At 42.9% G+C, this 21249-nt stretch overlaps 1 protein-coding gene across 1 annotated transcript; it reads right to left on the bottom strand.

Annotated features, from left to right (window-relative positions):
- Positions 1-2224: 2224 nt before the first annotated feature.
- Positions 2225-11802, bottom strand: ldlrb (low density lipoprotein receptor b). The gene is made up of 18 exons (XM_040186725.2): positions 11491-11802; positions 8637-8762; positions 8277-8399; positions 7699-8076; positions 7420-7542; positions 7164-7283; positions 6768-6890; positions 6495-6623; positions 6210-6381; positions 5862-6089; positions 5602-5720; positions 5328-5467; positions 4714-4855; positions 4463-4615; positions 4224-4364; positions 3916-3990; positions 3649-3809; positions 2225-3511 (listed from the first exon to the last, which is right to left on the bottom strand). Exons 1-18 carry the CDS (start codon positions 11555-11557, stop codon positions 3473-3475), a joined length of 2559 nt encoding a protein of 852 aa, XP_040042659.1. The 5' UTR covers positions 11558-11802; the 3' UTR covers positions 2225-3472.
- Between the last annotated feature and the right edge of the window lie 9447 nt (positions 11803-21249).

Raw genomic sequence — 21249 nt, 5'->3', positions numbered from 1 at the left:
CGTTCAAATTCCACGGGCGAACATTTGAAGCTCCGCAGTACTTCCACAGGGATTATTACAGTGAATAGAAGACGGAGGCAAATACAACGATGACCTTAAATCCATCACAGATTGGTTCCGTGGGAAAGACGGCTGTGAACTGTAGTCTGTAACCTCCTCCTCCAGTCGCCTGGGAACCCCTGAAGTGCTCCTCTGTTTAAAGCGGAGGGATACTGTCGGGGTCACAGCGGTTGAGCTCAGCATGGAGGCTCCGATCGAAAGATATCAGTGAGATTTCCTGCAATGCAAATCCGGGACGACGGCTTCTCGAGTGCTACTTTTGTAATGGACGCCGGATGATACCCAGCAGAGCAGCATTGTCTTTCAGAGACACAGCAGGTCGTCCTCAGCTTGATACTCCAGAGCACAAAGTGTCGCTGAGGCTCAGTTTTGGCCCTCGGGTTGTCAGGCAGCGCTCAGGAGGGCCTGTTGTTGTTACCTTATCATTCAGGACGGTTGGAGCCCTGTTTAGCAACCTGACAGGGGAATACTCTCCCTGCCCCCCCGCTGTCCCCATCCTCCACCTGCATTGTTTCACTGTCATTTTTCTGAGGGCACTCCCCTTCCCTCAGGCGCGTGCGGTGGTGTGAGCTGAGCTCCGCCCTTCGGCTTGCCAGCGGGCCAATGGGGCGTCCGTGATAGGGAGGACAAGGCGCATAGCAGGGCACAGGTGTCACGCGTCCCCCGGGCCTCAGGTGTATCTGCCTGTTTGTCTCATAGGTCTCAGGCTAATTTGTTCTGATAGGAAACTGTCAACAACGATGCTGCTTGTTGCTATTGAAACAAGCATTAGTAGCAATCGGCACAATTTTTATCAAGAATTGAATAACAAAGTCTCAAGTAAAGCGGTAGTACGGAAGCTAAGACACAACTTGGCCTTCGACGCGGGTGATGCCAGCGGAATGTGGATCCCAGGTCCTGAAAGACGACATACCAAAGACTTTGAGTAAAAGACAATGAGAGCTGTTCAGTGTGTCCTAACACCGCCTGTCACTGACGTCAAACACAAACTCATACACACTACTGCAGGTCCTAAAAGCTTTTCTTGTAATTTTTATACCCATTAAACCATTGTTAAGTAAAACCACGAGAGTCAAGAGAGATTTTGAAGTTTAAAGAGTAGAAATTCAGACTGTTCTCACTTCTTCTGCAGTTGTCTCAGTTGCTTTTGAGTGATTTTGAACAAAAGCTGCCTTTATTCTGTAAACTATAGTGCATGGACGGATTGCTAAAAAAGTAATCATTCATGTCAATTGTTTGGGTAATATGAATTAATTTGAATACAATTCAACATTCCCTTTACTTTTACTCATCAGAGCAGAGCTTTTAGAAAAAAACCAATACCATGGGTGGAAAAAAATGTGGGTTTTGAGGTGAAAATTTTCCACCGCATGACGTCTGTCGTAAAAATCCACTTTCTCTACAGACTATAAAGCTCAACACACACAGTTGCTGCTCTCTAATGCTCTATAATGTAAGTCGCTTTGGATAAAAGCGTCAGCTAAATGACCTGTAATGTAATGTAATGCACTGTAGTGGTCTGAGCACTGTGGTCACTCTCGTGGGGGAGGAACCATTATTAAACATGAATTATGGAGGATGTGTATTAGATTACAGAGAGGATGTTTGCTGGTTCTTTGCTTTCATTGGCATGTCATCCCATCCCAGGCTATTGGACATCACCTGTAGATCTCTTTTACACAACCTTTGTTGAATTCTACATTAATGGTTGATTTATATTTATTCAATTGGGGAGTGTTATTAAACGAATGCTACTGAAGGTGGAAAGTCCACTGAGGGGTTATGAAGTCATGACGTCTGTTCCAAATCCAAAGACAGCTCAGCGCTAGTCTATCGGAGGATATACACAGGTTCTATGTCTAGTGATGATAAGAGTGAGAGTTAAAAGAAGGACATTTGTTCATATCGTTGATGGAGATGCGTTTAAGAACTCATCCGCTCAGCGTTTCAAGGACAATTAACAGGTTTCATGGGCAGCAATTGTACCACAGATAATCAGCAGAGAGCTCGGCAAGACATTCAGCAGTGATCACTTCATATCTGGTGTCCCCATATTATCTCATTATCAGGCCTGCATCCGATGGGAAGGTTTCTCATGTCCCAGTTTAGTTCAGTCATAATATAATTCTAGTGAAACCGACCTCCATTGAAGAGAAACAGACGATTTAAGAGTTATACTTTTAAATAGAAAAAGACCAACACATCCAAAAGAGAACAAAGCAATGTGCATTAACAAGACAGACATTTTTGGTGCGTTGCACATTACATACAGAATGTGATTCACCGTGAAAACCACAAGTCAAAGAAACACAAAAAGGTGAAGTAAAATAAATTATGTAATTTTTTACTGAAAAACAGGCCATTGTGTAAGAGACAAAGAGCACTTATTTCAAGTTGCGGCCCCACGCTGCAGTAGGGACACAGACCAGATATCACACAACAACAACAACAGAGCAAAACAAGTCTTGATTGAACAGTTTACAGCCGTGCAGAGTAACAGCTATACTGGCTTAGCTGGAACAAAACCAGTCAGATAACTACGATCAAAAAACTTCTCATAAATAAATAAGAATCTGACATATTTACATTTTCTCTTGAATAAAATTTACAAATGTAAATCACCAACGCCACGGCAAACTTTAGTTTTCCATAATATTCACAGGAACTATTTACATGGCTATAGTAACATTTTTACCTTGCAAAAACCGAACATTTTTCTTCACTTTGGTTGACTTCAGAAACTGCAGCTTTTCCCCATTTACAGTGCAAGTAAAGTGTGATTCTGCACACTGAAAAAAAACAAAAAACAGCAAGAGTACCAATACAAATGGGGTTTACGTTGAAGACGTGATGGATGAGACAAACGTTTATATTGGAAACTATATGTGCGACCCTTTACCCAGAAGAAGAGACTGAAGGCCACCACTGCGTGTGGCTAAAGCACAAACTACCACAGACTCTGGTTTGGGAGGTAGTGAGGTCACTAAGGCATTTATGCACATCCCATTAACCCAGTTGAATTATTTGTGTGAACTGAAGGCACCTGCATGTACAGATAGAGTAGATCAGGGTTTGCAAGGGAAACATTTATGAGGAGGCCATGTTGGCAGCAAAGTACTTCCAAATAGTCCTCCGGGATTAAGAACATAATCTTTTGAAAGCAAGGCATCCTTCATTTTAAAGTTATTTTATGGTCCGACTAAACGGCTTCATTCTGTTCGGCTTCATTTAGTCCTTCTAACGTCTTGGACGGCACAATGTGGAGGTCATAAACATAAGCTACAAAATGAGCACCTGGGGGGAGGGAAGGGAGAAAAAAAGAAAGAAAAAAAAAAAAAAAAGGCCACTGTTGCTTCATGTTTGCAGCAGAAAAAACCTCACGTCACAATCAGCTGGTGTCTTCGTCTTTGGCTCATGCCACATCAATGTCGTCCATGCTCACCATCTGCCTCTGCAACACAAGAGAGTAACACTGAATAGCTGCATAACAATATACAATATGGAGCATATAAATATGCATGCATACGTCTATTCTTACGGACTATTTGTAATGAACAATAAAGTGACTTGGGATCAAAGTGAAGATACCTGGGGATAAACGTAGCCCTCAGAGCCGTTCCTGCAGATGTGCATCTCGTCCTCAGTGGTCTTCTGGTACACTGGATTATCAAAGTGGATGGTGTTGGTGTTCTTCAGACGCCAGTGTCTCCATACCCACATTGCTCCAAAGACCAGCAGGGACATGACCACTGCAGAGCAAGAGAGGACTCGAGTTAGAAGAAGTAGGGAAAGTTGGGCTCTTTATGGTGGCATGTAGTACAAGAGAGTCATAAAGAGCTGAACTATGGAACTTACATATTGGCAATACGACGTAGAGGGCAACAGGGTGGGATAAATGGGCTTCTTCGGGCGAGGCTGCCAATCGGTTGCCTGAAACAGCAGAAAATACAATAGAACCGTCCCTCAAGTTAGATCAAAAAAAAAACGAAAACGGATCAGCATGCCAACGATTAACATTCATCCCCCGACGAACACTTTAAACTCTGCCTCCTTTTTCCCCCCATTGACATGTGGCCAGAGAATAAGGTGATGTACTCTGATGTGAACTTTCTAGACAGATATTTTGTAATCACTTCAGCACAATCCAGACCCCCTTCCTGTACCTTGAGCTGTAGCGGCAGGCCGCTGTGTGCCTTGCTGGCTAGCCGAGGTAGTTGTATCTTTCTTGGTAGCGGCGGTGGTAGTTGCAGTTGGGGCTGCCGTGGGTGCTTTGGGTGGGAGCAGTGGACTAGTTTGGTTTTTGCCTGGAGGTGGTGGGAATAAGCAAGTCAATAAATAATCGGTTTATACGTATGACTTGATGCTAAATGTGAGTTTCTTTGTAGTGCAGGGGGGAACCCACCTGTCACACACGTCCTCTTGCGGGATCCCATGGTCATGTGGTCAGGGCAGGCACAGGTGTATTTAGGAGAGCGATGGTTGATCTGCGGGGCGGGAAGGCACAGAAACTCGCATCCTCCATTCTCACCACGGCTTCCTGTGCAACTGTTTATACCTACAAGAGAGACAGGAAGAAGCATTTCAAATCCTTGCATGGCCTCCACAGCTTGTTTTTTATTATTATATCTCTCTGGTCGAGAGATGCCTCTGTACCGATTGGCTGCTTGAGGTCGTGGTACAGGACGATGTCCTCTGGATGGTCCAGGTCCGCGGCCAGCTGAGTGATGTCATTCCCGGTCCGGCGGTCGGCACTGAAAACAGCACTGCTGGTGATGTCCGTCCAAAACACTCGGTCCTGTTCAAAGGAGAAATGCATCAAGAGTATTACAACGTTTGACAACATTATTCATCGTTTGCTTAAGTTTCTTCAAACAGATTAATACACTAGCACCACTGATTTAAATTTAGAGGGAATAAAGTACACACTAAGAACTGGCTTTATGCTTTTTAACTATTTCAGCTGGATAACGGTAAACAAGCATGTGCTTTATTACTTTCTAACAAGTCTTAAATATGCTAGTTAAGTACATTGCAAAGTTGTGTTTTAAAATGAATAAACCATGGAGTAATACGTTTGATTTTAGATTCATATTGTTTTCTGTTGGAAAAACTGCACTAGCATCACATCAGCAGGGCCTTTGTGTCTGCATCCTCGTAACAATGATAACGGTGTTCGTCATGTCAGCTGATAGAAGATGTCTGCACTGTCTAGATGACGTCTTGGTGACTCGTGGGGTAAAACAAGCCCAACAAGGTCCATCACTAACCTCAAAGACAGTCAAGGAGAGGGGGTGCGCAAGCTTGTCCTCGCTGACTATGAGACTGTGCCGACTCTCTCCGTTCACACCAATGCTGGACAGAGTGTGCATCTTGGAGTCCACCCAGTACAGACGCTGGTTGACCATGTCTGTCCAGAGGGGACAGGAGACACACAAGGACATGTTAAAGGGGTTTGACTAGTCAATAAAAGTGTGTGCTCTCCATACGGTCTGAACAGAAGTCATTGGTTTCCATTTAATACTTGCATGAAATTTTGCTTACCGAGGGTGATGCCATTGGGCCACATGATGTTATCCGTTACCAAGGCGACGCGATCCCCTCCATTCAACCCGCTCTTCTCTATCTTGGCCTCATCTCCCCAGTCTGTCCAGTACATAAAGCTACGGTGGACAAAATAAAAATGATTTGTAAACAAAATAATTACAAATAAGAAATCCCAATTAAAAGCTCCAGTTGAACCCGTTCTTAATAAATCAAAAGAATTTCAGTAATTTTACAAATTGCCAAAAACCTTGACTTACTTATTCACAGGGTCGACTGTGATGGCTCTTGGCTTCTCCAGATCTTCTGTGATCAGGATCTTCCTCTTGCTGCCGTCTGTCGTTGCTACAGAGATGGTCTTCAAAACGCTGTCAGTCCAGTAGATGTTGCCATGGATCCAATCCACCGCAATGCCTTCTGGGGCCTCAATGCCACTTCCAATAACCTCAGAGTGATAGTGGGAGTTACCCGCCACGTCTAACTTTGAGCTGTTGGGAGATATACGAGTAGTAGTTTTAGTAAGCAAGATATGGCTTTAAAACTAAATGAAAAACAGAGTTCTAGACGCAGTACTTCTTGATAGAGCCTAAGAAACACAAAGTTTTAACCTGTAGATCTTCTTGAGAGACAGGTCGGACCAGAAGATCATCTTCTTAGGCATGTCCATGTCCAGAGCCACGGCGTTCTTCAGCTGGGGGATCAGTCGGACGTACTCGCTGCGGTCCACCGTCATCTTCCTCACCTCGTGTCTATTGGTGAAGTAGAGTGTGGGAATTGTGCCTGGAGGGAAGAAGACATGTAAAAACAGTGTTGCAGCACAAGTCTGTAGGGCGTGAAGACGACAGCTGCTCCTGAGAGTAGGTCCTGAGCGAGGACGGGTTTTCTGCCATTACCTGATTCGGCCCTGCAGGTCTTGCTCACTGGGTCGACCTGGTAGCCCTTCTTACATTCACACTTGTAGCTGCCGGGCAGGTTGGTGCAGGTCTGAGTGCAAGTGTCCGCCTCGGCACATTCATCGATGTCTACAGGCAGAAGGAGAGAAGGTCGATATGCAAATTGAAAGATAAGAGTTCGCAAATAACATGAAGTTAAATATAGTTCCAAAGCTGGTCACAGCCTTCCTCCCAAATATACCTCATTTGAATCGTCAGAATCGCTCCTCTCACCTGCACAGGTTTTCTTGTCCGTGTTCAGGCTGTACCCGGGGTGGCAGGAGCAGTTGTAGCCGACCTTCAGGTTGTTGCAGGAATGGGAGCAACCACCGTTTCCAGTCAAACACTCGTTTTGGTCTATGGAGACGCAGATACACAGAGCTCACTCCCTGAAAACCATTTTCCTAACGGCAGCACAAACTCACTGAATCAAACCACAAACTATCGAGGCCACTCAGCAGAGTCTGCTGGGCCAGCTGGTCCAATCATAATTTCCAGGCTGTGATGTGGTTTCACTTTTTTTACGAGCAGCAAAGAGGCCTCAGCGTATTCCCAATATTTCTTTATTACACTTCCAGGTGTGAGGCTCTTTGGCCGCTGGCTGGCTGGCAAAACAAGTTCTTCACTTACCACACTCGCTCGGTTCATCGGACTGGTCCCTGCAGTCTTTCTGCTTGTCGCACACTTTGTCCATGCTGATACACTCCCCGTTGCGACACTTGAACTTCTCGGAGCCTTCACATCCATTTGCTGTGGAGAGGAGCAGGGGAGTGTGAATACAACCGTAATCTGGCCGCGTGGTAATTCCTCTGCAAAGACACTTGGTCTTACGGGGCCTAAAATACTAGCGTCTGTGTACATTTAGACGCCCGGGTGAAACGGTCACCTGTGTGGCAGTCAATCTCATCGCTGAGGTCCCTGCAGTCGGGCACTCGGTCACATTGGCGGCCGCCATGGATACAAATGCCGTCATTGCACTGGAATTCATCTGGGAGACAGGTGGGGAGACCTGGAAAAAGAAGATAAAAGGACAAACAAGAAAAAGAGACCGTGAAATGAGGCATAGGTTTGATTTCAAGGAAAATCTTAGTTTACATGTGCATCTTCTGTCGTCTTCATAAGTAGATAAAAAGAATGCTGTAAAGCCCGATGAAAGCCAACTCACTGCAGTTGAACTCGTCCGAATGATCCGAGCAGTCATTGCCTCTGTCACACCTCCAGGTGCCGTGGACACACTCTCCGTTTTCACACTGGAAGTCGTGGACTCCGCAGCCCACCTGGGTCTTTTCCGGCAGCCGCCCCACGCAGTTCTGCGGCCACTCGTCGGAGCCGTCGGGGCAGTCCGCGTCTCCGTCGCAGCTCCACTGGGTCGGCACGCACACCGAGTCGTTGCACTGGAAGGAACTAGAGCTGCAGGTGGGTTTGGGGCAGGAGGCCTCGTCAGAGTCGTCCGAACAGTCGCTGTCGCCGTCGCAGACGAAGGCGGTGGACACACATTGGCCGTTGGTGCACTGAAACTGGTCAGGGGTGCATTGTTTGGCCGCTGTGGGGAGGCAGGACGGGGAGAGGAGAGGAAGTCATGTGACTTTAAGGCTAGAGGTGGATCAGGCCTGACATTCACACTAAAAACGACACAACATGCGTGTCATGGTGCCACACCGTCGAGCCGATTGGCCGCTGCTCTGCGCTACCGAGGGAATCACCGCGGACGTTAAGAGTGAAATAATGTGATATGAAACCTACTGCAGTTATTCTCGTCAGCTCCGTTGGTGCACTCGGCTTTGCCGTCACAATGCCAGGCTCCAGGAATACACTGGTTGGTGGGAGCGCCGCAGCTGAACTCGGATGGCTGACATGTTTTTGTTGCTGGGGACAGAATGGAGAAGGATGCTATAAAATGATGTCATGTTTCAAGTACATATGGCCGGTGAGATGCAGCTAGAGTATGAAACCTAACTAACATTTACTTATGGAAACTATTGTGTGGCGTTGTTGCATTTCTGCTTCCCTTTTTTTATGATACAAGCAGAAGATAATAGTTGCGAGTTTAAATTTTCTTATTCTGTATTCAGTCTCAGAGTAATTTATGATGAAAGAACCCACCACACGTTGCGGGAAGTTCATCGGTTCCATCGCCGCAGTCGTCGGTTCCATCACAGATCCACCTGTTGGTGACGCACCTCCCGTTTCCACACTTCAACTGGGTGGAGCTGCATATGAAGGCTGCATCTGTGAGTGAAATGATTGAATATGCAGAGACATTATCAGCATTTACTGCTATATTTACATGTTCCTGCTCGTAAGCACCAAGTACAAAAATGAGCTTGCGTCAACACAAAAAAAAACCCAGTATCACTGTGAGGTTAATAAATAATTGGAAATTACACATTGAAAGTCACCGGTGTTCAGATAACTGACAGACACACCTTTTCCTCTTTGCTTAACGGAGAACAACACTGTCTGGATCCCTGACTCATGTTTGAACAAGATATGAAGTAATCGGTCTTTCATGTCACCTTCCTTTGCGGCAACACATGAACCAGTATTACTGTTTTTTTCTTTATTCCCTCATTACAAACACATGCAGTCATATCCACGAACCAATTCCACTTTACTTAATGTCCCCTTCACTTTCAAAGATAAAATAAATGATTCACAAAATGAGACTTGTATTCATTGAATGTACAGAAAAAGAGTTTGATTTGATGATGCAGCATGTCCAACCGAGCCACACGCCTCTGATACTCGTTTGTTGTTTAGTCATTTCTGGTATGAAACAGGACTCACACGCCTCTTTTTGTCGTGAAAGTGGCAACGGCTTCACTGCCCTGCAGAAGAAGAAGTATGACCTCAAAGAGTGACCTCGGCTTATTTGGGACACAGAGGTTTCGCCCCGGGACGATGACACCTCCACAAAACCACAAGAGAGCAAAGACGGCATCGACATCACGGCACTTTAAACCAACGAGGGCAGCTCACACTCCAACCACTTTCCTCCTCCATCACCTCTGCACCGCCAGTCTGTCCCAACACCTGGAGGCCGGGGACGTGACCGACTACGCCTTTAAGACAATGGCCTGGGAGGAGTTGAACAATCACACCACCGGTGGCTGATTGGTAGATTCCTCATAACAGCGTCACCACGGTGACAGAGGAGGAGACTCCGAACACAAGGAAGTCAATGTGTGTGTCAATAAGTGATTAAATTAGGGACAGTACGGGTGTGATGGGTTACGATATGAGGGCCAGTCGGGAAATTGTGCAAGGGGAGGCGTTCTCAATCCTACAGGCTTACTACCAGAATGTCATGCCCCAAAAAACAGACTGTAGTCAAGGTTTGTTTGGGGGGGGGGGGAGAACTTTGGCTGATATTGAGAAGCTGTTCCAGTCTAACCCACACGCCTTCAGGGAAACCACGGCAAGCCCACGCTCACACATGGGGGACGGGGTTCCAGGAATAGAGTCTCCGAAGCTGTTTCTCATGAACCAGCTTTTCCTAAAGATGTGCTCGGTGAACAATGACGACAAGGCTCTCGCTCGCTTTCCCACTCGAGAACCGTTCATTCATTCCCGTCGCAGAGGAGGAAGCAAAAGTCGGTCCAGCGCTGAACTTCAAACTCCTAATCTTCCACATATGGTTCAAGAAGTTAATAAAAGGAGGTGTTAGAATTAAGTCTTTGCATGAAGTCTTTTGTGTGGTCAAACGTTTGTCTCGTTGAATGTAATAGTCATGTACTTTCATGACATCTACTTCAAACCTGACTCAGTAAGCCAAATCTCAAGTGTTGCTGATATTTTTGTAACTTCAAGTAAACAGTCTCATAAGCAAAAAGAAACTGCATCTTATTCAGTAGATGCCATTTATACGCACAGCGCAAACATGACATCCAACGAACCACAGACATACACACAGCAGACGGCTATGATTCGCCCAAAAACTTCTTTGACAGCAGGAACTTCTGTAATGAAGGGCAGATACTGCAAAGAGGTCAGACAAGTTGTCACCACAATGCTGCATGACAACAGTCCCCCTGTGAGACAACGACTCGTCCCCTAACAATAGCAACCGGCCTTTTATGACATGTGCATGTAATACAAACACACACACACAAAAAACTTTACAAAGAGGTCTCTGTTGACTCAAACACACTCCCAGCGGTAATTGAATAACCATGATGCATGTGCTCCAGGAGGAGGCCACTTCCGCAGTGATCTAGTGTAACTGCACTTTAATAGGACACATTCACAGGGGTTTCTTTTGAGAATTGACTTCCCAAATGCAAATATCTCATCTGATGATCTCATTTTAAAAACTACACGTTCCGTACTTGATAGTGAGGTTCCCGTCTGTAACTGAATCAATCTGCAGCACCTGTGCAACATCCATTTGACTAGTTGGACATGATGCGTTACTAAAACTAAGGATGTTTTAATATGCTTCTATTCCTTTTAGCACATTATGCCTGGACGCTGGCGTCTTTCGGTGCTTTAACCGCACCCTTTCTAGTTGACACCGGCCGGTTTCTGCGCTTGTTCCGCCCACCTGAAACCTGACACGGGCCGGTGACACGGGCCGCTTCGACTGGCTGTTCGCTTGCGTTCTAATGCAACAAACCAATCACAGCGCGGTGCGTACATTCCATTCATAGACTGAAACAGTAAATCTCACTGAATTTGGTTTTCCTTTATGATCCACGTCCTCAGTGCATCACATTCATTCAGAATCCCAAATGAACAAAACATTTCCCAGTTTCAGATTATCCTCAATCACAGTCCTTGTTCAGCGCATAATTCATGGCGTATACAAACAATTCCAAACCAAAACAGACCAAGACCAATTGTTTCACGGGTTTATATTCATATTAACAGCCGCAATAAATAAGCTCCGCCAACTTCGACGCAGCGGTGCTGCTCTCTGTGCGGTAAGAAGCGGTTTTCCTGCCAGGAAGCGTCTTACCTGCTCGAGGCAGCAGCATCAGCAGGAACCATGTGCACAGCCCGAGTCCCCCGCGAATCCACGTCATGCTGAGTCCCGCTGGCTTCTCCCTACTCGACCGCTGAAGTGGGGCTACGACGCGCGCGGAGGTGGAGATGGAGGTGGAGGGGTTCACAGCAGGGGACCTGCGGAGGGACAGAGGACGTGCAGGGAAAGCCGAGCGCCAGCTAAACAATGCCGGGTCCGAGTGCCATCCAACGAGTATCTATGAGGCTGACGGGGGGGCGGGGCCAGAGCGGTGGTGTGATGTTTGAAGGAGTTCACGGCACCACTGGGGGGGCGGAGCCAAAGGGTGCTGTATCACTGTGCGGGGTGGAGATGAATGAAGGGAAGTGGACGAACGAGCAGCCAGAGCATCTTATTGGACGTTGAGTGATGAGACAGCAGTTCCTTAAAGACATCAGGCCCATCGAGCCTTCACAGAGGTCACTGTGATCATTTCGTATTGGGAAAGAATGAAGACACCCTGTTTATATGAATAAAGCGGGTTTGTGGGTGGTAATCGAGGGGGATGCTGTGGCTTTGTTTCACAACACATCCACATCGGTTTCGCGATTGCCCCTATCGATACAAATACATTTTTAAAAATGTGATCCAGATTAAAACAGCTCACAGTTTGGACGAGAATCTACGGATGCTCAATCAGTTTGTGATCAGCGTCTCTGATCACAAAGTGGAGACAGGTTTGGTAGACAAGGCCAGGGTAACACTTAAGGGTGAATTTCCATCCAGGATCCAGGGGATCCTACATGTGTGTGTGTGTGTGTGTGTGTGTGTAGAGTAAGTCAGGCTCCAAGTCAGGGAATGAGCCATGGGAGTTATTCCTGGAATGTGGAAAAAGCGGCTGGATTACATACTCTCTGTTCCACCAAGCATCACTACGCCCGCTGTTACCACGCCCCTCTGTGCATGCGCATTTGTGAGCGTGCACGGTTCATTTCTAAGTATTGGTGTACTGTACACAATTGAGTAGAACATCTATTTATATTCGACATCAATTTAAGGAGGACAGAAGTGAGCCATGTTGAGCAAATACATTACAGAGTAAAAACCACAGTGACTCTTAACAAGAGACAATGGGCCTTTGTTGCTGAAGGCATTTTGATTTGGTATCGTAGCAAAGGTACAGGTGTTGCCAATACTATTTCTCTTCAACAGGCCAGTGAACCACAGCAGTGACGCAATGGACCAGGAATCACAAAACTGAAGCATTAGTTAAGCCATTATGCTGTGCTGTTCATGCTGCGAAACGTCAGATTGTCCCCTGTGGATCCCCTGTCGCATCTCGGATCAACGTTGAGAACAATGTTTAAAACAAGGACGCTGTTTTGGGTCACTGTTTTTGGTATAAAAAATTTGCAGCATTATTATGTTTGTCTTAAATCTTTGAATGATTTTAAAACTACTGCGTGCATTAAAATGAAGCATGGACAGATCGATGAACTGGAAATAAAGTTAGTTTGGCTCATTTGACAAAATCTCACCAATCCTGATATTGGGATTTTGCACTTTCAAACAGCTGGATGGCGAAAAATGTATTCATCATCATGAATTATTATTATTATACTATTCTGGTAGGATTGCAACTATGTTTGCAATCCTACCAGAATAGTATAATTTAGGAAAAAGGTGACTTCTGCACAATAATCCACAACACACAACAAACAATAATAGATAATACATTTCTCTAAAAATCAACAATATTATTATATCATGTTCATCACAAACTACATCACCAATGCTCAAGGTGAGCAGTGTTTGTAGTACACAAACCCTAAAAAGTGTGTCAGGGTCGACCCGGTGGAGGCCGGCCAGTAGAAGGTCATGGGGCGTGGCCCCACCATGAAAAATACAACCCCCCCCTCCCAAAAAACAATATATGTGTGTTGGAAAAACTGCAAATAATGTGTGTCATGAGATCAATAAGGCTGTACTACTCAAGGTTTTTGCTACCCTCAGCTGGCAGACATCTTGTCTGTCGAGATTGGGGGCGCTGGCCTCGGGAGGGACATTCTGTCTCCTGAGGGTAAACAATTCTCTGTATGTGCCTAACCATCCCTGTGTTTTGATGCCATACCTGCAGTATACATTCCTGCTCCAAAGATGAAAACCTTTGAGCAGGGTTGGCGCATGACTTGTATGTGTGTCAACTTTGTCTCCTGTTTGCAAATATTAAATAACCTGTTTTGATGATTTTACGCCGGCGTCGAGTGAGAATTTTTCTGACATAATTCGGTCCTTCGAGCCGGATCCCAACAACTCTTTTTTCCTCTCAAGTTTGGACCTGAAACCGTACGAGGGAGTCTGGGACTCCTTTTCAATAAGTCCTCCACCCCAAGTCCGTTACAGGATTAGTTTGGATTGTTGAGAGGCCAGGTTCTACTTGAGGTGGATGGGAGTGATGAGATCCGTTAACTAGCGAACAGTGTTTTTTCTTCATTACAGGTAAGAAAGCTTTCGGACCGTCTCTGGGTTTCGGGGGAAGGTTTTTAAGAGGGAACTCTTTTGATTTCGGAGTTCCGTGTCTGTGTTTGGGGGAAGGTTTTCTTTAGGACTCTCTTTGGGCATTTGGGAGGAGTAGTTGTTTTGTCTATACAGGGGGTTCAGGGAAATGTTCTATGGGTATTATTGGGTTTGCCCTTAAACTGGCGTGAGTTGGCGCAGGACAAGATACTGTGGTGCAATCTTCAGGGGTTTTTCTTGGAATCTTCTATAGAGTTTTTACCTTTTAGCCCGGCACGAATTGGTGTGGGGGCCTGGAGACTGGGGTTGTTTCTGATAACCTTGACAGGTCTAAAAACAGGAATCGGGTTGTTCCGGAGTTCAATTGTCAGTAAGGCATAAAAACGTGAATCGGTTGTTCCGGAGTCCCGTGTCAGTAAGGCATGAAAACGATAATCGGTTGTTTCAGAGTTCCGTGTCCCTAAGGCTAAAAGTGAGATCGGTTGTCTCAGAGTTCTGTGTCCCTAAGGCTAAAAGTGAGATCGGTGGACTCCAGCCCCTCCGTGACCCTGTGTGCAGGAAAAGCGGTTTGACAATGGATGGATGGATAGCACCTCAAAAAAGTACATTTATCTGTTCTATGATGGTATCATGATTTGTGAATAGTTTTCCAACCTTTTATGTTCAAACAAAGTTTTTATGCTTTCTTCACTATTAAGGCGTTTGCAGGCTGAGACAAGGCTTAAAAACGCACAAAACACAAGAAAGAATTGGTTAACAGTGTTTTCATCAAACTAGCACCTCAGGAAAGTACATTTATCTGTTCTATGATGGTATCATGATTTGTGAATAATTTTCCTACCTTTTATGTTCAAACAAAGTTTTTATGCTTTCTTCACTATTAAGGCGTTTGCAGGCTGAGAGAAGGCTTAAAAATGCACAAAACACAAGCATGCATTGGTTAACAGTGTTTTCATCAAACTAGCACCTTAGGAAAGTACATTCATCTGTTCAATGATGGTATCATGATCTGTGAATAGTTTTCCTACCTTTTTTGTTCAAAGTTGTTATGCTTTCTTCACTATTAAGGCGTTTGCAGGCTGAGAGAAGGCTTAAAAACGCACAAAACACAAGAATGCATTGGTTAACAGTGTTTTCATCAATCTAGCACCTCAGGAAAGTACATGTATCTGTTCTATGATGGTATCATGATTTGTGAATAATTTTCCTACCTTTTATGTTCAAACAAAGTTTTTATGCTTTCTTCACCATTAAGGCGTCTGCAGGCTGAGAGAAGGCTTAAAAATGCACAAAACACAAGAATGCATTGGTTAACAGTGTTTTCATCAAACTAGCACCTCAGGAAAGTACATTCATCTGTTCAATGATGGTATCATGATCTGTGAATAGTTTTCCTACCTTTGTTGTTCAAAGTTGTTATGCTTTCTTCACTATTAAGGCGTTTGCAGGCTGAAAGAAGGCTTAAAAACGCACAAAACACAAGAATGCATTGGTTAACAGTGTTTTCATCAAACTAGCACCTCAGGAAAGTACATGTTTTTGTTTTATGGTGGTTTCATGATTCGTGAATAGTTTTCCTACCTTTTATGTTCAAACTAAATTTTTATGCTTTCTTCATTAAGGCGTTTGCAGGCTGAGAAAAGGCTTAAAAACGCACTAAACACAAGAATGCATTGGTTAACAGTGTTTTCCTAAAACTAGCAACTCAGGAAGGTACATTCATCCTTTTTATGATGGTATCAAGGTTTGTGAATAGTTTTCCAACCTTTTTTGTTTCAAACTAAGTTTTGGTGCAATCTTGACTATTAATGCGTTTTCAGGCCGAGAGAAAGCTGAAAACGCACAGAACACAAGAATGCATTGGTTAACAGTGTTTTCATCAAACTAGCACCTCAGGAAAGTACATTCATCTGTTCAATGATGGTATCATGATCTGTGAATAGTTTTCCTACCTTTGTTGTTCAAAGTTGTTATGCTTTCTTCACTATTAAGGCGTTTGCAGGCTGAAAGAAGGCTTAAAAACGCACAAAACACAAGAATGCATTGGTTAACAGTGTTTTCATCAAACTAGCACCTCAGGAAAGTACATGTTTTTGTTTTATGGTGGTTTCATGATTCGTGAATAGTTTTCCTACCTTTTATGTTCAAACTAAATTTTTATGCTTTCTTCATTAAGGCGTTTGCAGGCTGAGAAAAGGCTTAAAAACGCACTAAACACAAGAATGCATTGGTTAACAGTGTTTTCATCAAACTAGCACCTCAGGAAAGTACATTCATATGTTCAATGATGGTATCATGATCTGTGAATAGTTTTCCTACCTTTTTTGTTCAAACAAAGTTTTTATGCTTTCTTCACTATTAAGGCGTTTGCAGGCTGAGAGAAGGCTTAAAAACGCACAAAACACAAGAATGCATTGGTTAACAGTGTTTTCATCAAACTAGCACCTCAGGAAAGTACATGTTTTTGTTTTATGATGGTTTCATGATTTGTGAATAGTTTTCCTACCTTTTATGTTCAAACTAAATTTTTATGCTTTCTTCATTAAGGCGTTTGCAGGCTGAGAGAAGGCTTAAAAACACACTAAACACAAGAATGCATTGGTTAACAGTGTTTTCATCAAACTAGCACCTCAGGAAAGTACATTCGTCTGTTCAATGATGGTATCATGATCTGTGAATAGTTTTCCTACCTTTTTTGTTCAAAGTTGTTATGCTTTCTTCACTATTAAGGCGTTTGCAGGCTGAGAGAAGGCTTAAAAATGCACAAAACACAAGAATGCATTGGTTAACAGTGTTTTCATCAATCTAGCACCTCAGGAAAGTACATTTATCTGTTCTATGATGGTATCATGATCTGTGAATAGTTTTCCAACCTTTTTTGTTCAAAACTAAGTGTTCATGCTTTCTTCACTATTGAGGCGTTTGCAGGCCGAGAGAAGGCTTAAAAACGCACAAAACACATGAATGCATCGGTTAACAGTGTTTTCATCAAACTAGCACCTCAGGAAAGTACATGTATCTGTTCTATGATGGGATCATAATCTGTGAATAGTTTTCCTACCTTTTTTGTTCAAACAAAGTTTTTATGCTTTCTTCACTATTAAGGCGTTTGCAGGCTGAGAGAAGGCTTAAAAACGCACAAAACACAAGAATGCATTGGTTAACAGTGTTTTCATCAATCTAGCACCTCAGGAAAGTACATTTATCTGTTCTATGATGGTATCATAATCTGTGAATAGTTTTCCAATCTTTTTTGTTCAAAACTAAGTGTTTATGCTTTCTTCACTATTAAGGCGTTTACAGGCCGAGAGAAGGCTTAAAAACGCACAAAACACATGAATGCATTGGTTAACAGTGTTTTCATCAAACTAGCACCTCAGGAAAGTACATGTATCTGTTCTATGATGGGATCATAATCTGTAAATAGTTTTCCTACCTTTTTTGTTCAAACAAAGTTTTTATGCTTTCTTCACTATTATGGCGTTTGCAGGCTGAGAGAAGGCTTAAAAACGCACAAAACACAAGAATGCATTGGTTAACAGTGTTTTCATCAATCTAGCACCTCAGGAAAGTACATTTATCTGTTCTATGATGGTATCATGATCTGTGAATAGTTTTCCTACCTTTTTTGTTCAAACAAAGTTTTTATGCTTTCTTCACTATTAAGGCGTTTGCAGGCTGAGAGAAGGCTTAAAAACGCACAAAACACAAGAATGCATTGGTTAACAGTGTTTTCATCAATCTAGCACCTCAGGAAAGTACATGTATCTGTTCTATGATGGGATCATAATCTGTGAATAGTTTTCCAATCTTTTTTGTTCAAAACTAAGTGTTTATGCTTTCTTCACTATTAAGGCGTTTGCAGGCCGAGAGAAGGCTTAAAAACGCACAAAACACATGAATGCATTGGTTAACAGTGTTTTCATCAAACTAGCACCTCAGGAAAGTACATGTATCTGTTCTATGATGGGATCATAATCTGTGAATAGTTTTCCTACCTTTTTTGTTCAAACAAAGTTTTTATGCTTTCTTCACTATTAAGGCGTTTGCAGGCTGAGAGAAGGCTTAAAAACGCACAAAACACAAGAATGCATTGGTTAACAGTGTTTTCATCAAACTACTACCTCAGGAAAGTACATTCATCTGTTCAATTGTGGGATCATGATCTGTGAATAGTTTTCCAACCTTTTTTGTTCAAACAAAGCTGAAAACGCACAAAACACATGAATGCATTGGTTAACAGTGTTTTCATCAAACTAGCACCTCAGGAAAGTACATGTATCTGTTCTATGATGGGATCATAATCTGTGAATAGTTTTCCTACCTTTTTTGTTCAAAACTAAGTGTTTATGCTTTCTTCACTATTAAGGCGTTTGCAGGCCGAGAGAAGGCTTAAAAACGCACAAAACACATGAATGCATTGGTTAACAGTGTTTTCATCAAACTAGCACCTCAGGAAAGTACATGTATCTGTTCTATGATGGGATCATAATCTGTGAATAGTTTTCCTACCTTTTTTGTTCAAACAAAGTTTTTATGCTTTCTTCACTATTAAGGCGTTTGCAGGCTGAGAGAAGGCTTAAAAACGCACAAAACACAAGAATGCATTGGTTAACAGTGTTTTCATCAAACTACTACCTCAGGAAAGTACATTCATCTGTTCAATTGTGGGATCATGATCTGTGAATAGTTTTCCAACCTTTTTTGTTCAAACAAAGTTTTTATGCTTTCTTCACTATTAAGGCGTTTGCAGGCTGAGAGAAGGCTTAAAAACGCACAAAACACAAGAAAGAATTGGTTAACAGTGTTTTCCTAAAACTAGCACCTCCGGAAAGTACATTTATCCTTTTCATGATGGTATCATGGTTTGTGAATAGTTTACCAACCTTTTTTGTTCAAACTAAGTTTTGGTGCTTTCTTGACTATTAAGGCGTTTGCAGGCCGAGAGAAGCCTTAAAAACGCACAGAACACAAGAATGCATTGGTTAACAGTGTTTTTCTGAATCTAGCACCTCAGGAAGGTACATTCATCCTTTTCATGATGGTATCATGGTTTGTGAATAGTTTACCAACCATTTTTGTTCAAACTAAGTTTTGGTGCATTCATGACTATTAAGGCGTTTGCAGGCCGAGAGAAAGCTGAAAACACACAGAACACAAGAATGCATTGGTTAACAGTGTTTTCCTAAAACTAGCACCTCCGGAAAGTACATTTATCCTTTTCATGATGGTATCATGGTTTGTGAATAGTTTACCAACCTTTTTTGTTCAAACTAAGTTTTGGTGCAATCTTGACTATTAAGGCTTTTCAGGGCGAGAGAATGCTGAAAACGCACAGAACACAAGAATGCATTGGTTAACAGTATTTTCCTAAAACTAGCAACTCAGGAAGGTACATTCATCCTTTTCATGATGGTATCATGGTTTGTGAATAGTTTACCAACCATTTTTGTTCAAACTAAGTTTTGGTGCATTCATGACTATTAAGGCATTTGCAGGCAGAGAGAAAGCTGAAAACGCACAGAACACAAGAATGCATTGGTTAACAGTGTTTTCCTAAAACTAGCACCTCCGGAACGTACAGTTATCCTTTTCATGATGGTATCATGGTTAGTGAATAGTTTACCAACCATTTTTGTTCAAACTAAGTTTTGGTGCATTCATGACTATTAAGGCATTTGCAGGCAGAGAGAAAGCTGAAAACGCACAGAACACAAGAATGCATTGGTTAACAGTGTTTTCCTAAAACTAGCACCTCCGGAACGTACATTTATCCTTTTCATGATGGTATCATGGTTAGTGAATAGTTTACCAACCATTTTTGTTCAAACTAAGTTTTGGTGCATTCATGACTATTAAGGCGTTTTCAGGCCGAGAGAAAGCTGAAAACGCACAGAACACAAGAATGCATTGGTTAACAGTGTTTTCCTAAAACTAGCACCTCCGGAAAGTACATTTATCCTTTTCATGATGGTATCATGGTTTGTGAATAGTTTTCCAACCTTTTTTGTTCAAACTAAGTTTTAGTGCAATCTTGACTATTAATGTGTTTTCAGGCCGAGAGAAAGCTGAAAACGCACAGAACACAAGAATGCATTGGTTAACAGTGTTTTCCTAAAACTAGCACCTCCAGAAAGTACATTTATCCTTTTCATGATGGTATCATGGTTTGTGAATAGTTTTCCAACCTTTTTTGTTCAAACTAAGTTTTGGTGCTTTCTTGACTATTAAGGCGTTTACAGGCCGAGAGAAGCCTTAAAAAACGCACAGAACACAAGAATGCATTGGTTAACAGTGTTTTTCTGAATCTAGCACCTCAGGAAGGTACATTCATCCTTTTCATGATGGTATCATGGTTTGTCAATAGTTTTCCAACTTTTTTTGTTCAAACTAAGTTTTGGTGCTTTCTTGACATTAAGGCGTTTGCAGGCCGAGAGAAAGCTGAAAACGCACAGAACACAAGAATGCATTGGTTAACAGTGTTTTCCTAAAACTAGCACCTCCGGAAAGTACATTTATCCTTTTCATGATGGTATCATGGTTTGTGAATAGTTTACCAACCTTTTTTGTTCAAACTAAGTTTTGGTGCAATCTTGACTATTAAGGCTTTTCAGGGCGAGAGAATGCTGAAAACGCACAGAACACAAGAATGCATTGGTTAACAGTATTTTCCTAAAACTAGCAACTCAGGAAGGTACATTCATCCTTTTCATGATGGTATCATGGTTTGTGAATACTTTACCAACCATTTTTGTTCAAACTAAGTTTTGGTGCATTCATGACTATTAAGGCATTTGCAGGCCGAGAGAAAGCTGAAAACGCACAGAACACAAGAATGCATTGGTTAACAGTGTTTTCCTAAAACTAGCACCTCCGGAACGTACATTTATCCTTTTCATGATGGTATCATGGTTAGTGAATAGTTTACCAACCATTTTTGTTCAAACTAAGTTTTGGTGCATTCATGACTATTAAGGCGTTTTCAGGCCGAGAGAAAGCTGAAAACGCACAGAACACAAGAATGCATTGGTTAACAGTGTTTTCCTAAAACTAGCACCTCCGGAAAGTACATTAATCCTTTTCATGATGGTATCATGGTTAGTGAATAGTTTACCAACCATTTTTGTTCAAACTAAGTTTTGGTGCATTCATGACTATTAAGGCGTTTGCAGGCCGAGAGAAAGCTGAAAACACACAGAACACAAGAATGCATTGGTTAACAGTGTTTTCCTAAAACTAGCACCTCCGGAAAGTACA

This window comes from Gasterosteus aculeatus, chromosome 9, assembly GCF_964276395.1.
Source record: "Gasterosteus aculeatus chromosome 9, fGasAcu3.hap1.1, whole genome shotgun sequence".
NCBI classification, from domain to species: domain Eukaryota; kingdom Metazoa; phylum Chordata; class Actinopteri; order Perciformes; family Gasterosteidae; genus Gasterosteus; species Gasterosteus aculeatus.
Note: the sequence above shows the minus strand (reverse complement) of the source record. Positions and strands in the feature narration are given on the sequence as shown.

Coding starts and splice junctions, on each gene's coding strand:
- ldlrb (XM_040186725.2), bottom strand. CDS start 11,557: ATGACGTGGATTCGCGGGGGACTCGGGCTGTGCACATGGTTCCTGCTG. Junction 6,090..6,209: donor TCTCTCAAGAAGATCTACAG/GTTAAAACTTTG, acceptor ATCTCCCAACAG/CTCAAAGTTAGACGTGGCGG. Junction 5,721..5,861: donor ACAGTCGACCCTGTGAATAA/GTAAGTCAAGGT, acceptor TGTCCACCGTAG/CTTTATGTACTGGACAGACT.